General features: G+C 49.2%; 1 protein-coding gene across 11 annotated transcripts; it reads left to right on the top strand.

Annotated features, from left to right (window-relative positions):
* The first annotated feature begins 4 nt into the window (after positions 1-4).
* LOC101485780 (SUN domain-containing protein 1) lies at positions 5-15,531 on the top strand. Of its 11 annotated transcripts, none has more exons than XM_076887800.1 (23): positions 5-129; positions 1,074-1,162; positions 2,745-2,915; positions 2,990-3,183; positions 3,451-3,477; positions 3,592-3,876; positions 5,008-5,145; positions 5,956-6,030; positions 6,697-6,822; positions 9,695-9,793; positions 9,992-10,067; positions 10,203-10,249; positions 10,463-10,677; positions 12,081-12,338; positions 12,622-12,714; positions 12,795-12,868; positions 12,980-13,118; positions 13,224-13,508; positions 13,642-13,726; positions 13,810-13,925; positions 14,082-14,249; positions 14,322-14,414; positions 14,860-15,531. In XM_076887800.1, exons 3-23 carry the CDS (start codon positions 2,812-2,814, stop codon positions 14,974-14,976), a joined length of 2,814 nt encoding a protein of 937 aa, XP_076743915.1. In that variant the 5' UTR covers positions 5-129; positions 1,074-1,162; positions 2,745-2,811; the 3' UTR covers positions 14,977-15,531. The 11 variants fall into 11 exon arrangements, with proteins under 11 accessions (XP_076743915.1, XP_076743916.1, XP_012778447.1 ...); XM_012922993.4 differs by lacking the exon at positions 5-129 and adding an exon at positions 441-656; XM_012922992.3 differs by lacking the exon at positions 5-129 and adding an exon at positions 441-938.
* Positions 15,532-15,903: the final 372 nt, after the last annotated feature.

The raw sequence follows: 15,903 nt of genomic DNA, 5'->3' as shown, positions 1-15,903 counted from the left end.
CCCCCAAAACGGTCGGAGCAGACGCAGGGAGTACTCAGATTACTCCAGCACGGACTGACCTCGTTAGCTGAGATTCAGGCCATGTTTCACGTTCCCGCCACCACTTTAACACCGTGAATGTGACAGCAGGTACAGGGTCGAACTCGGATGTTTCTGAAAAAAGTTGAATATCCTCAAAGTTATTTTAAAGTAGTTCCGTTAACAAATGATAACAGGCGAAATCATCTGTTAATGTGATGTTCTTTGGAAAATTTGTTTTTTCTGTTTTCAAACGTTCACTCACTGCAATAAAACAATATTTTAATGAAAATGTCTCTATACGTTGAACTCGGAGTGAACCATCTCAAATCAATATATAATCTTTTTCATAGAGCGTGTCGCACCTCCGGCCACAGGGGGGCGTAAATCACTGCTGGCGCTATAAAATGCCCCCACTGTAAACGGCTAGTGTTAAGTCTCCTGTCTGTTGTTAGTGTGAATGTGATCCCCTGAGAGGAGCTCACGGAGTCTGCTTTCATCGCTACGCTGCTAACCGGCGGGTTCTTAACGGGAACACCATTTAACTGTCTCCGCCAGCGCTATCTGTCGCTCGCTAGCTGCTAACAGCTAGTGGCAGCTTGTGGCCGACGTCTCTCCCTATCTGCCCCCCGCTGCGGGTGAGCACAGCGTTTTTCCTCTCTGTACCGTCCTGATTAACTTTTCTTTTTCTACTGTTATTTTCTGTGAGCGCTAACGCTGACGTTAGCAGAGCCACGGTTCGTTTTTCGCGGGGGTCCGCCCACTGTGGGATTTTACTGGCTACGCACAACATCATTTACGTGAGCTGACCGCGGATTGGTTGGAAGCTGACAGCTTGCAGTTAAAAGACTGCACACGTGGGCTCAATTGCAAACAAACAGAGCGGACACGCGCACGCGGGTGTAGAAGGGCGATTATATGTAAGTAGAGTAACGATGGTGATGGAAGGAACAATAAAGACACAAGAATAAAAATGTTGGGTTGTGTGTTTACGTGTTTCACCCCGCTGTGCAGTTGATAATTACCTAAAACACGCGATCTTATTTTCCCATCAGCCTCTCAGGTGAGGGCGCTCTCAGCAGGTGAAGGGGCAGCATTGCAGCGCCACCTGACAGCTCAGCAGGAAGTCGGCGTTTACCTGAAGGTGAGGGCTGCTGGGTAACTGAGTCTGAGGTGGCAGCTGGAGATAATGGATGATCCTCCTTTGTCTCGTCCTCGCTCTCTGTGCAGCTCATTTGTTTTGAGACAGCTTTCTTCTAATTGGCTGCTCCTCTCAAACAGAAGGTTTGAGTGGTAGGTGGGTGGGGCTCTACGGTGAAATGTCCCCCTTTCTAAACCCACTCTCTTCTGATTGGCTGACTTCTGGACTCCAGCACCCAGTTTGACCACATAAAGAATTTCTTTCTTAGTTTTGAAGTAACATCCTGGTTATTTGGGGGGAAGAGGAACAGCAGGCTGAACACCTGTAAACACCCGAGCGTGCGAACATGTGGCGGGAAATATCTGACTTTATTTATTCAATAAAAATATCAGTGTCCTCACAGAGATAGAAGTGTGTGTGAGAGCAGCTGACTGACCCACAGACAGGAAGTGTAAGCAGGTTAAAGGTGAACTTCAGCTGCTGGCTGGATCTGTGTGTGTGTGTGTGTGTGTTAGAGTTGGTGTGATTTGTGTGTTTGTGGCAGCGTTGTTGGCGGCTCTGCCGGCCACCATGAGTGACGAGGACCTGCAGAGCTGGGGCTGGACTGACCTGTGTGTATGCTCGGCTTCTTTCTCTGCGCTGTTGTATGTAGGTCAGGTGTCTGATAAGGTTGCAGGGATTTGGTGTGTGTGTGTGTGTGTGTGTGTGTGTGTGTGTGTGTGTGTGTGTGTGTGTGTGTGTGTGTGTGTGTGTGTGTGTGTGTGTTCAGTATTTCAGGAAGAAGCGGTTTCTGTGTTCCTGCTGCGTTGCTGCAGCGTGTCTGCAGCTTAAGTGTTTCAGGACACTCGAGTTTAATCATTAAGCTGAAGCTGCTTTTAATCCAGAGTTTAATGAAGGAAACGAGTATCTGCAGCTCGCCGTTCGTCTGGTTAACACGACCCCAGACCTCCATCGATCTGCCTTCATATCACAGGAAATGCGGCTCGGAATACTAATAAGATTCCTCCGTACATGCTGGGAACTTTAACGTTTTTAATTTTATTAATCTGCATTTTATGGCTGACTTAGTGAGACTCTTATTATAAAATTAAAACCTGCTGGAGAAACCTGTTAGAATCATATTTGGGAAGTGTTGCACAGTTTTCTTTGTGCCATCCGTCGTCTTCGGTTTGTGTGTGTGTGTGTGTGTGTGTGTGTGTGTGTGGTCGTGTGGTCTATTGATCAGATTCATACATCATCACCGATGTAAACAAACAGTCTGTATAATTTGTTTTTTAATTGTAGACTTTTAATCAGATTCTTTCCTCTTTATGTTTTAACAGTTTTTTCATATTTAAAGGAAAAACGTTCCTCCTGTCAAGTTTCAGTGTTTTCTCATTATGTCCTTGTACATTTTAAAAGCTTACTTTGCATCTAATTCTTTTATCCATGATGTAAATATGTTTCTTACTATATTCTGTTAAAATGGTTTTCAGCTTTATTTGATCAGGTTGCTTAAATTGGCAACATTTTCAGACTTTGTTTCCATGAAGGAACACGCCTCTTCCTGTTCCTGCTCCCTCATCTTCCACGCCTGTCTCCTCAGCTCCACCTACTCGTCGTCGGACTCTGAGAAGGAGCTGCAGGTCACCTCCTTCCTTCGGGCGAGGGTCATGTCGAGACGCAGCCTGCGGCTCGATGAAGGCCTGCTGGACCGCAGTCTTCCTCGTGGCAGCGCTTCCTTTAGTGCGGGAGGAGGCGACTGGAGGAACAGCAGGTCAGTGTGGACGTCTGCTGAAGGTGCGTTCTGTTCAGGTCTGCTCCTCCTTCACCTCCTGCCTCCTTCTGCAGGTCGCTGAGGTCCCGTCGTTCCCAGCAGCATTCGGTCTCCTGCTCCGAGTCGCTCCTCGATGCGCCGCATAAACCTACCGTCATGGCACTCCACAACAGCAGCCTCCACAGCGTGGCGTCCGACGCCTCCCTGCTCTCCTCCCTGCAGAACGAGTCCTCCATCCAGGAGCAAACGCAGGTCGACGCGTTCTGGGGTACGAAGCCTGCTCATAGATTTATAATGATCTGTTTACAGAGCGCTTTGTGTAGTGCTTTTCCATGGCAACAGCACAGGTCATCAGATCCACAGATTCAATATTCTTACTTTGATTACTTTGGTCTGATGTTTTCAGTCGAAGGAAATGATCTGGGTTCAGTTCTGGACTCGTTAGCCTGCTATGTTGAGTTTGGAGCATCTGTGAGCACAAGGCTCGCCTTGTTGACCGGACCGACTCTAGTTTAACCTTGATCTTCCTCCTCAGGTTTGGACCACGACTCGGATTCCAAAGGTGAGCCTGCGCCCCCGCCCGCCTGCGCCCCCGCCCGCCTGCGCCTGACTCGTAAAGGCTTTGATAAGGGGACACGATGAGTCAGTTTCATCATGTCCTTGTGTCTGTCTGCAGAAAGCACCATCATCGCGGAGCAGGGCAGCGTCGCACTGAACAGCACTCTGATTGGTCTAGACACCCTCTGCAGCAAACACCCGGGCCAGGCCAGCAGGGTTTTCTGTAAAGACTGCAGCGCTCTGAAATCTGAGCCGCCGCTGGGTGAGAAGGAGGCCGGCTCCGCTTCCTCCAAATACACCACAGACACCTCCTCAACACTAATGGTGCCGCGAGCCTCAGAGTCCGAGGAACCAGAACCTTCTACCATTTACTACAGAGACAGAAGCCGCAGGAGGAGGACGGGTGAGGCAGACGCACGTGACGGTCTTTACTGTGGAAATGACCACATCAGACTTTTTCCTTTTTTTTTGTCTGTAACGAGATTATAATACGACAGCAAAAACATTCTCGTATTCAGAGTAACAAAAACAAATCGATCTGTAGTAAAAATCTTTTCCCGTCATTCCTGAAACATTTCAAATCTCCAGAATTAAGACGAAGCAACACCTGCTGAGTTTCTGTTCCTGTCACACTCTGATCAGTGTTGTTACAGATGAAACCACACAGCCAGCACAGGTTTACCACAGTCACTGCTCTCTGCAGCACATGCTTTATCAGGACAGGGCGCCGTCTGCTGCTACCAGTGTGTCCAGTTTGGTTCTGGTTCTGCACAAACGTAACGCTTTAGAGCCTCCATCAGCTCCATCAGCTCCTCTCTGCTGCTGACGCCTTCCAGGAGGTTGGAGTAGCTGAGGACTTTGATCTGATTAGTGGGTTAGTGATGAACATAAGCGGTGAATGTAAATCAGACTGATGAAGTTGAGGGTTCGTTTATATGCAGACGATTTGCTGCCACCATCAGGTCAGCCTGTGAACTACAACATTACCCACCACCATGTGACCCTGGAGGGGGACGAGAAACGACCACGCACGTGTGTTTCTGCAGTGTGACGTGGTTTCACGTGCAGTGACGGATATTTGAGGCTTAATTCTGATTATGGTGTCACTGAATGATCTGCCATTTAAAGGTTTTGAGCCTCAATCTTCACTGTAGACGTCACGGTTCTCACTATAATTACTCATTTAATGACAGTGAAGCTGTGATTGGATGGCTGATGAGCAGTTTCTTTGACCTGCCCCTCGCTCTGCTTCACCTTCAGCAGGTGGAGCAGCTGACGGTCACTTATCAGCTGGGGGGGAAACGAGCCCGAGCAGAGACTGATTGCTCTGAGGCACCTGGGCAAGTGCTGGGGGGCGGGGCTCGTGCAGGCTTCCACTTTCATGAAGCTGTGGTTTGTTTCCTGGATTTAGGAATCAGCTGAGCGTCACTTCCTGTTCTGGGGCTCTGCTGGCGTGTTTGTGTGCGGCGAGCTCGCTCGCAGGTGTCGGGGTGAAGGCGCCGCTCGTTGACTAGTTGTGGTTTGGCTCTTCCAGATGTGCTGCAGCTGTGGCTCGACTCGTGTTGGCTGCGTATTAGGAGAGCCGCCGCCTGCTGCGTGTCTGCGCTGACGCACACCTGGCAGGTGTGTCGGGGGTTAAAGGTCAACATACAGCCCGATAATGGACACAGAGGTACTGACTGTCTGTTTACAGCAGGTGGGGGAATTTACCTGTGCACCTTTCTTCTTCACACACTGGTGTAAAACACATCTGCTTCACCTGAGCGAGGCCGCCGTCCAATGAAAGCACCCAAAATCGCCTCTGTGATCAGAAGAGCCCGTTTGAGTGGTTAGCAGGAACTCCCAGAATCCCTCAGCTCCCTGTGAATGACCCACCTTTGCCTGCAGAGGCAGCATTGCGTTACCTAAAGTGGTGCTCTTATGAGGAGGTGGTGTGAACTCTGTCCTTCAAGCTTCAGTACCTTTGACCTTTCTCACCCTTCACTTAACTGCGTTAGCTCCGCCTACATGACCCCGAGGGTTGACTAAGATCACCTTTTAGAACTTCTTAAAAGAGAATCTGCCAAAGTAGCCCGAGATCAAAGATGTCTGCCAACGGCCTTATGTTTGGATCTTCAGGAGGAAGAAGCACAGGCGGGCTCCATTAAACGCGGAGGAGGAGCTCCACCCTCACGTGTCTCTTCTGTGGTCTTTAGACCTCAAAGGGTTTATTTCCATTTATTTTTAGTCACCTGACGCCTCCTCGCTAAACATCCCTGACTCCTCACGAGACCAGAGCGCGCTCTGGATCTCTGGACCTGCAGTCGCTGTGCTTCTTTCCAAATAAACAAATGGGCTGCACCTCTTCACTTTGGCTGTTTCCCTGGCAAAATGCAAATCTGCCCTCCGGCTGCTTGCAGCGAACATTCAGGCCTCGGCTCGGAGGTGGACGGTGGTGATCTGCCGCTCTCGGTGAGTCCTGACTCTGTTTCCTCTGTTTCAGTTCGACCCGGCCGCGGCGGAGCCATGAGCCTGACGGAGTCCAGCCAGAGGGAGCTACAGCCCAACGGATCTCTGTGTGAGCAGCACACACACCTCAGAGGGTTTAATCAGCCTGCTGTTCACTCGTTCATGATGCTGACACACACACACACACACACACACACACACACACACACACAGTATTTCATGTTGGACTTGTATGTGATGATGTGCATGGCAGGAATCAGAAGCTGAATGGAGGGTGTAGCGTGTGCAGGCAGCAGTCATGGATACAGAAAAGATTGAATTGAACTTTATTTATAAAGCACCGAATCACAGCAGGGTGCAGATTTCCTTTCAAGCCGACTCTGTCTGTAAATGCATCGTCTCCACCTGCTGGTTGCTGTCTCTGTGCAGGCAGCAGGTGGAGTCTCACCAGAAAACTCCGCTGCTGCACCAACGCTGCCTCTGAAGTGGGCGGTGCTTTAACACTAATGTTGAAACTGTGTTCGTGGCGCCGGCTCAGAGCGGCTTTGCTGCAGCAGCGTGTTGTGAACAGTCGGGGCGTGACTGAAGGGTCACAGTGATCACCTGATGCGGAGGTCGCCGTGTGCACGCTCAGGTGTTCTCCGTAAACCTCGAGGCTCCACAGCCAAACTCGGAGCTTCCTGTTTGGAGCAGCGGTCACATGGTTCCTGTGTAGATGTTTCCTGTTGTGACTCCTGTGTTTTCTGTCGGTTAAACGCTCTGCTGACACCTACAGGTAACGACTGTAAGGACAGACGGCCTTCGCCGATGGATGCGGTCACGTCTTCTTCGTCCTCGTCCTCGTGGTCCTCCCTGGTTTCCTGTTTGTTGGGGTTCACGTGGAGCGCTGCTCTTTTCACAGGTTCAATACCCGCTCCGGCAGTCTGCGCTGCAGGCCGTGCAGATCGTTTTTACTCACATCCGCTCTGAGTCGCATGTGTTCAGTCGCAGCGTGAGGCCACAAAGCGTAAAGATGGTGTTGGCCTGTGATACAAACGGCAGCGCTGTCAGTCTCTTCTGTCTTTGAGTGTCTCTGAGCAGCTTGTGTAAGCGCGCAGCGGAAATACGAGTCGTAAAGATGCTTCAAAACAATTTATCTGACCCGTTATACATCCTGTGACTTCAAAGACAGACACACACACACACACACACACCAGCATGAACAGGAAGCTGTGACGGTTTAAATTTGAATCTTATGTAAACAGAGTAAACGCCCTCCCGAGTAGATTTGACTTTGTGTTGCCGTGACAACCAATCGGACTCAGCAGCAGGGTGATTGGCTCAAAACTTAGTGATGTTAACAGACTGTATATAAAAGATGGGTGTCACTTGATGATTCTTTTAATTATTTGATTTGTTGTTTTCCTCGTCTCTGCCATTTGACTAATTAAATCAAAGTGTTTTATAGGGAAATTGTGAGCATTTGTTTTTGTGATGAACTAAACTTGAATTCTCTGCATTGAAAACGTCATGAATAGGGATGGGTACCAGTGTCCGGTGCCATCAACGGTAGTAACCAGACCGAAAAGCAGCGCACATTTCGGTGCTTTATTTCGGTGCTTTTTTTTCCTGAGCTGTGACACACTTTAGATTCTAGCCAATCATTTTACGTTTCCGAGGATAGTAGGCGGGCCCAGGTACGTACGTTCTTTTAGAGCAGAGCTACAGATTAAAAATGCCCAAGGCGAAGCGGTCAAAGTCTGGCTGTACTTCACAGCAGAATATGCAAACTCAGCAGCAACAAGTGCTTTAAGCTGATACATAGCGTTTTTTTTTTAAAAGCCGAGAAATGCGCCGTATTTGATAGCTTGTTGCAAGACCTCACACCGAGCGCATCTACTGCGGGTGGGTTGCCTGTTATGCAACATCCCCCAAAAACCCGAAGAGTAGAGTCCTGGCCCCTAGCCCTGCCAGTGTAGCAGAAATGATGAGGATGATGATGCAGCAGCAGCCGTTCTTCTCTGCGTGAGGAGCTTAATGTTGTTCGTGTGTAATTTACGTTGAGTAGGCTAACCACGTTATTACATTAATGCATGTAAGGTGAACTAGCAAACATCATCATAGCTACATGCGGCTGTCTTCTTGTTTGATGGCAGATACTCCCTTCACCCTGGACAAAAAGGCTAAAATGACCAAAGAAAAAGTGGGAAACAGCTGAACATGAGAGGTTTAGGACAAAGTTTGTGTTTTTTTCCATTGTTTAAGCACTGCTTCCAGCCAAGAGTGATACCATATATGCCCCATAGCTGCAGAAAAGGCTAACATTGTTATCTTTTTACAAAAAACAGCTGAACATGAGAGGTTTTTGGACAAAGTTTGTGTTCTCCATTCTTTAAGCACCGGCACCGTTTCAAAAGTACCAGTTTGGCACCGGTATCGGATAAAACCTAAACGATACCCATCCCTAGTCATGAACTCTAATATCAGATGTTTACGTTTATTAATGACTCGGTCATTTCCGTTGCTGTAAAAGTCGAACTCAACATTTTTCCAGATTTGTTCGTGTTACATAACGTTTGAATCGATCTGCGTTGAAGAAACCATGACGGAAGCAACCGGTAATAACGGCGTGCGAGCGCAGCGCTGTGCGGACGTGCTGCTGAGTCACAGGCAGTATTGGTCAAGTTACTTGAAAAAAGTAATCAGTAACTAATTACTGATTACTTATTTTCAAAAGTAATTAATTACTTAGTTACTTAGTTACTCTTTAAAAACACTATTTACAACCTGAGTAGGTGATAAAGCGATAGATCTTTCAGCCCAATTCTACTTTTTCTGCATAATCCATCATACAAAATGTAATCAGATGGAAAAGTCTCTTTTTAAAACTTGTTTTATTAGTTTTAATCTTTTAACTTTATGCATCAAGCAAAGATTTAATTATCTGCAACATTCTCTGACTGGAAGAAATTAGTTTAACATTTAAACCTATTTTCTGCACATTCCAGCACATAAAATAAAATATTTTGTGTGTTTACACTCAGTCTTTCAAATAGATGCAAGTAAAACACAGCAGAAAATAAATAAAGTCAAAGACTCAGCGGTCCTGTTGCTCTATTTTCACCTGTAAAGCAGGAGTGGGGCAGGCGGAGGTTTACCCTGGTGCAGGTGTGCCGCGGTCAGTGGAAGAATCCGCGAGTTTCTCTGTGAGTTTCCCATTACGTCGTAGCTACTCGGTGCTTGTTGGAAGTTTAGGGGTTTTTTCGCTGTAAAAAGAAGTTTTCTTCCCACGCACAGCGGACACTAATGTTTTTGTCACTTTGTATGGAATCAAACTCAAAGGTCAGTACTTCCACGCTTTAAACGCTGCACGCTCATACTCTCTCTGCACTCGATATATGATCCATTGTTGATCTGCACACAGCTGTTGTCACGAACGTCGCACTCGCTTACGTCACTGTCGTGAGACATTCTCGCAAAAAATCAGTTTTAGTAACGCAGCGTTCCTACGGGAAAGTAACGGTAATCTAATTACCGTTTGCAATAGTAATCCCTTTACTCGTTACCTGAAAAAGTAATCAGATTACAGTAACGTGTTACAAGTAACGCGTTACTGCCCATCTCTGGTCACAGGCGCGTCCACACGTTCCGTTTTTAAGGGCTGAGCTCACCGGAGCGTTTGGTTTGGTCAGGCCTTAAAAACCAGAGTGACTTTGGCCAAAATGGGCGTGGCCCGAGAGCGTCTGCAGCCGCTTCCCGCCGTGCTGACTGACCTTCCTCCTCTCCTCCTGCAGCTTCGGTTCTCTTTGACCTCGCTCAGAGAGCGGCTCGGGCCCTCGGGCCTCTGAGCAGGAAAGCTGGTTCTGCTTCGTGGACCGCCGCACGCTCTGCAGGTTAACACCGCCATGTGTGCGTTTGATTTGTAGCGTCTTTGCTCCCTGACCCAACCCCCAGCTGTTTGTTGCTTAGCTGCTCTGTCGTGTGTGTGTGTGTGTGTGTGTGAGTGATAGTTGGTGAATAAAATCCCTCCCTTGCCCCTCCCATCCATCTGAATCTGTGTTCTGATTGGCTTTATCGTTCTGTGTCTGCAGGTCGGACAGCAGGCGACGCCTTCAGGTGGCTCGACACACGGTGGCGTCACATGACCACAAACACACCGCTGAGCTGGCAAGTTTGAGCTGATTCATTAGGTTTTCTCATTCTGGAGTAAATCTGCTTCATCAGACCTGTTCGACCGCTCAAATACATTTAAGCTTAAATAGTGGAAGGAAGGTGATTAACCCATGGCTGACGTCTCTGCAGGTTTCCTGTCCTCCTGGTGGTTCTTTCTCTGCTGTTTCTCCTGTTCGGTGAGTTCATTGACTTCAATGATCTTAAATCACTGTTTAACAGCAAACGTGGACGATTCTCCTCAGTTTCCTAAAAGCTTCTGTGTGGCTCACAGTTGGATTTAAAACGCAGTCCTGCAGAGTCTGATGCTCGTTCACAGCAGGATTAGACAGGAACACAGCAGTCACAGCTGACTTTCAGGAAGTGATGTAACTGGACTCCTCCCTCCTCAGGTCTGCGCTGGTTTGGTCCAGCTGTTTTACAATTGCTGCTTCCAGCTGTTAACATCACAGAGTGGAGGCCAGCGGTCTCCAACATCCCCGCTCTGTCCTCTAACAGCTTCCTGTCCTCTGAGAGCCAATCAGGAGAGGGCGACGTAGATGAGTCAAAGGAGGCGGGGCTGCTTCACAGCAAACCTTCACCAGCAGAAACGGCAGCAGGAGAGGAGGTATGACCTCGAGGCTTTCAGCCGGCAGCAGATGAGGTTTACGTTTGGTGGTTTGTTTGTGCAGTCGAAGGGGAAAAACCAGCGCTGTGCTTCTGTAGAGCGCCGTCACTCTCTCAACCAACCTTCATCTTCTCAGGCGTTACCATAATGTCACTGAAAAGCACAGTCGCTTTTTGATTTACAGGAGTTACGCAGGGCTGCCGCGATTAGTCGACTATCAAAATCGTCAACGGCTAATTTAATAGTCGACGTTTGAAGCTTTGTAAGATCCCAAAAGACTCATTAATAGGTAGCAGGATTCAAGGGTGTAATAACGGACTGAAACAGGGATGGCAGCTGCCGTTAAACCAAGTAGAAGCAGCTGTGTCCGAATTCAGGAACCGCATCCTCCTGTGGCCGCATGTGTAGGCCGATTACGTTACAGCGGCACGACGAAGACGGTCCAAATTCGAAGACTCCGAAAAATGCGCCCTTCATTTCCCCAGATTTGAAGGATGGGTCGGGTGTATACTTCGTGCCCCAACCTATCCCAGAATTCATAGCGCAGCCCAGCTCAGTTTCCAACAATGGCGGCAGCTAGTTAGTTTTAATATTACTCTTATTATTCTTTCTGGGTCACAAAATAAACGTTTAACATATTTTCAGGCGAGAATGTAGCTGTGTAAACCTCAAATATCTGCTCAGTTTATCAGGACACCACATATTTTCAAAAGCGCTCCGATGTTTTCGGAGAAGTCTGTTACCCACTAGCTCGATAGCTAGCCGGGGGCGAGGCTCACTAGCGCCGTGAGAACACCGGACTCCCAGCAAATTGTTTTCAAACCCACCGCCGTCTTTCGCTACTCAGGTTAAACATGATATATGAGTCACTTAGATAACTTTAAAATGTTATTGTTTGGCTTTTTTCAGTATTTTATTTGTTCCTGAGTAAATCGGTTTGGCTGAGATTAAAGTTATAGTTTTTACACAGCTGAATAAACGTCAAGCAGACAGCTGATTATCAGAAGTGTGAGATGCTGGAGAATTTACTCCGGTGTCCTGTTATATTTTAGATAGCAAGGAGTTTATTAAACTTCACCGAAACAATCTGCACATTGCATTAAAATGTAATAAACTATCATCTTGTCTTTAAGTTATGTGCTAACTAAAAATAAACACTTACAGCTGTAAGCTAATGATAGTTATATGAGACCAGATGCTGCTGGTGCAATAAGCTGTAGTTGTACGTCCAGTGGATGATGATCTGATTAGTCGACTATCAAAATAATCGTTTGTGGCGGCCCTGGAGTGACGCATGTTTATGGGGGGAAAAAAAAACTGCAACAAAACACGTGCCTGAGGCCGGCGACAGGTTAGGATAAACTAACATGCATCCTGGAAGTTTACGAATGTGGTTGTTACAGGAAGTGGGGGCGGCGGCAGAAGATGCTGAGCGGCTCATTCGTCTGGAGCAGAGTCTGATGGTGCTGTGGGAGCGCGTGGAGGCCGGAGGACGGCGGGCGGAGCAGAGACACAGAGAGCTGCTCCGGCTCTACACCGGCCTGCAGCAGCTCTCGTCTGCTCAGCGCGACGGCGTGGAGGCGTCGCTGAGCGCTCTGCTGGACCAGCAGCTGTCCGAGCTCAGGAAACAGCTGGACGAGGAGAGGTGGCAGAGGGAGGAGGTGAGGATCTGCAGCACCGTCACTGCAGTTAGCTGAGCTGAAGCTAGCACACAGCAGTAGCACCATCCACCTGTCAGTCAAATAGGCCACGCCCCTAATGATACAAACTATAACCCTTACTACAATTTAAACGGTTATAAAATGCAGATGTGATGGAGGCCATTATCCAGAGACCAGAACAGTTTCTGTATCGTGCTGTGAACGTTTAACACGGACTCACCGGGGCCCCCGCTGGACGCCGGAGGAACTGCACGTTACTGAAACATCTGTCTCGTGTTTGCAGGTTCGCCGGCAGGATTTGTTGCAGCAGCAGACGCAGACGTCTCGTCTGGATCAGCTCGAGCTGCAGCTGCAGAAACTGGTGGCCAAAACGATGGTGAGTCACATGACCTGAGACGAGCTTGGCGTTTCACCTGTAAAAGCTTCAGAAATAAAACTGCTTCACTAAAACTGCAGGAGGTTCAGTGGAGACGTGAAGCTGCTGGATCTCTCCTCTCGCCCTCGCCGACCACACTTCCTGCTGCTGTCAGGTAACCTTCGTCATCATCACCTTCTTCAGTAGGTTTATCTGGACCAAAGAGAAGCAGCTGCTGATGCTGGTGCGACTCCTTCGTGGCTGACGTGTCTTTTTCCTCCTCCAGTGTTGACCGGCAGTCCCATGATGCCTTGCTAGCGGAGGTGGTTCGGTTGGAGGCGGCTCTGGGGGACGTCAGGCGGGACGTCAAGCTTCTGTCCAGATGTCAGGACAGCTGCCAACAGCTCGCCACAATCCAGCAGGCGGTGAGACACTCATTTTAACGGTCTCCTTCACAATAAAAGCCTCACTGAATGGTTGCTTTTAATGTGAAGGACCAGTTTCCTGTTCTGACTGTCCTTTTTCTGTAGATTTTGGGGCAGGTCTCTGCTCAGGTGCGAGAGGAAGTTCGGGCACTGCTCTTCAGCAACCAGCTAACAGCGGGCGGAGACGCCGCCGCCCTCCCAGAGTCGCTCCTCCGGTGGCTCTCTGAGCGCTATGTGAGCGAGGCGGACCTGCAGGCGGCGCTGGCCTCTCTGGAGCTCAGCATCCTACAGAACATCAGCCTGCAGCTGGAGCAGCGGCGCGGCGAGGAGACGGTCAGAGAGCCTGTCCTGCATGCTGCTGAGGGCGTCGGGGCCACAGTCACCCAGGAGGTGAGGAGGCGCGGTCAGAGGCGGGCCTAAATTTACCACCTGAGGATGAGTTTGATAAACCTGTCTAACCTTCTGAGTAATGACCTTATTCACGCTGTAAAAATCGCCACTCACGCCTCCCTCGTGTCCTCAGGATGTCCGTGCGGCGGTGAAGGACGCTCTGCGGCTGTTTTCTGAGGATCGAACCGGCCTGGCGGACTACGCTCTGGAGTCTGGAGGTCAGAATCCAACAGCGACGTCTGTGATGTCATGAACCTGCTGTAATGGTTTACCCAGTGTGGCTTCTGTGCTCGTCCCGCAGGGGGCAGCATCCTGAGCACTCGCTGCTCGGAGACGTACGAGACGAAGGCGGCGCTGCTCAGCCTGTTCGGAGTCCCGCTCTGTTATTTATCTCAGTCTCCCCGAGCTGTGATCCAGGTAACTCACCCGTACAGTCATGTGGTTATGATATGAAGCCCCTCCTCTTTCTCGTCTTTGACTCTGTGATAGGACTTTGTCCTCCTCTCAGCGCTCCTCCAGATGTTTTTGCTCAGACTGAATCAGAAATCACCTGATCTGTGCTCTCTGCTGCAGCCCGACGTCCACCCGGGGAACTGCTGGGCCTTCAGAGGCTCCACGGGCTTCCTGGTGATCCGGCTCTCCATGAGGGTCCTGCCCTCGGCCTTCACCCTCGAGCACATCCCCAAAGCCCTGGCCCCGAGCGGGACGCTGCACAGCGCCCCCCGAGACTTCGCCGTCTACGTAAGAGAGCGATGGCGTGCGTTCATAAACCTGCTGCTCTGTAGTCTCTGTGTAACCTGAACGCTCTTTCAGGGTCTGGCTAACGAGAGCCAGGAGCGAGGCAAGCTGCTCGGCACCTACACCTACGACCAGGATGGAGACGCTCTCCAGACATTTGCTGTTTCAGTGAGTCGTGGGGCGGGGCTTGTGGTTTTAGCCTTCCTTAATGTTGGCGAGCCAGTCTGTCACAGTCGTTAACACTCAGCCTCAGAGGGCGACAGAAGCCTGTCAGATACCAGCTGCTTCACTTTGTCTCTTTAAATTTGTTCTTGTTTTTAAAACCGCACGAACGAGACGGCGAGACTGTCACATGACTCATGCTCACATGACTGCAAAATATGACCTCACAGATCTAAATCTGGACACTCGCCCCATCAATGGAAAAAACCACAAACAAATGATCACAGGCAGGTTGGGGGTTAGTTTTGCAGAGCGGCTGCTGAGATGAGCAGAGTTATTGATCCAAATTTAAAGTTTTTTCTCCTTCGAGGCAGAAAACGAGTTTCTGTTGCCTGAAGTTCTCAAACATGCGATGTCGCTGCCTTTTCCTGTCTCTGTTTTGTCCCGTCAGGAGGAGAACGGCGAAGCCTTTCAGATCATCGAGGTCCAGGTTTTATCTAACTGGGGCCACGAGGAGTACACCTGCATGTACCGCTTCAGGGTACACGGGACGCCCGGCGACGTCTGAGCGCGCTCATACAGTCGAACTATTAGAATCGCGAGCGGGGTGGAGGCAGCGCAGAGGACATCGTAGCTCTGGTTCAGACTCGCCTCCTGCCCTCGCCACTCGCCACAGACATTTCCATCTGGAAGTGATCAGTGTTTCCTGTGGAAAAACAACAGTGTGTCATTTCTGTCAATAGTTAATATTTCTGTGTTTTTGTTTGACGTCCTGTTGGCTTTCCTGTTTTGTCTTTTATTGGTCCCTCGAGCGTCTGTACTCTGAGCTCAGGCGTTCTCACAGGGCGACCCGTGGACGAGCTGCCATGTTGATGCAGCACATGAACGGTCCTGGAAACGGCGCCGATCCACAGCGACGCGTTTACTGTCTCCTGGAAAAGCAGGCGACGTTCCCGCTCGAGCAGAATCGTTTAAAAGGGAGTTTGAGCTTTTTTTGCACAGACCGACTGAAACGTTTGAACCTGTGAAATCCAGCTGCTGTAATGTTCTCATTTCAGGTTAATTTGTTTTTAATCTGTGGTTTCATACTGGACGCTTCTAATAAAGATTTTCTTAATATACACTGTTTGTATCAGATGCATTTGTTTGAGAAGAGAAGCTCATCACAGCTGCGTCAGCAGTTCCCTCTCTGAGCTCTGCAGCTCCCAGTGAAGTGTTGGTTTCATGTCCGAGCTAAACCCACATCTTAGATGGAGGAATACTAAAATAAACGGTAAAGCTAACCTGGAGACCAACTGAAACTGAACTACGGAGAAAACAAACTAAAAACCAGATTACAGCAGGTGGATGATTAGCTAACAGACACGATGGTGATGACGCACAAACAGTTTGTGCTGGTTTATCCTTACTCTGCTTCAGTAGGTTTAAAGCACAGCGGGTGCAGCTTGTGCACACCTGCAGGAAGTAAACGTTGGAACTCGGCCCAAACAGCTGA

Source organism: Maylandia zebra, linkage group LG8 (genome assembly GCF_041146795.1).
Source record: "Maylandia zebra isolate NMK-2024a linkage group LG8, Mzebra_GT3a, whole genome shotgun sequence".
NCBI lineage: Eukaryota > Metazoa > Chordata > Actinopteri > Cichliformes > Cichlidae > Maylandia > Maylandia zebra.
This window is presented reverse-complemented; position numbering and strand designations above follow the sequence as displayed.

Bases quoted from the DNA above. Each gene is read 5' to 3' on its own strand.
- LOC101485780 (XM_012922989.2), top strand. From the start codon at position 1,730: ATGAGTGACGAGGACCTGCAGAGCTGGGGCTGGACTGACCT. The intron at 10,250-10,462 runs GTGAGTTCATTG...CTCCCTCCTCAG, and splicing joins TCTGCTGTTTCTCCTGTTCG to GTCTGCGCTGGTTTGGTCCA. The intron at 14,415-14,859 runs GTGAGTCGTGGG...TTGTCCCGTCAG, and splicing joins TCCAGACATTTGCTGTTTCA to GAGGAGAACGGCGAAGCCTT.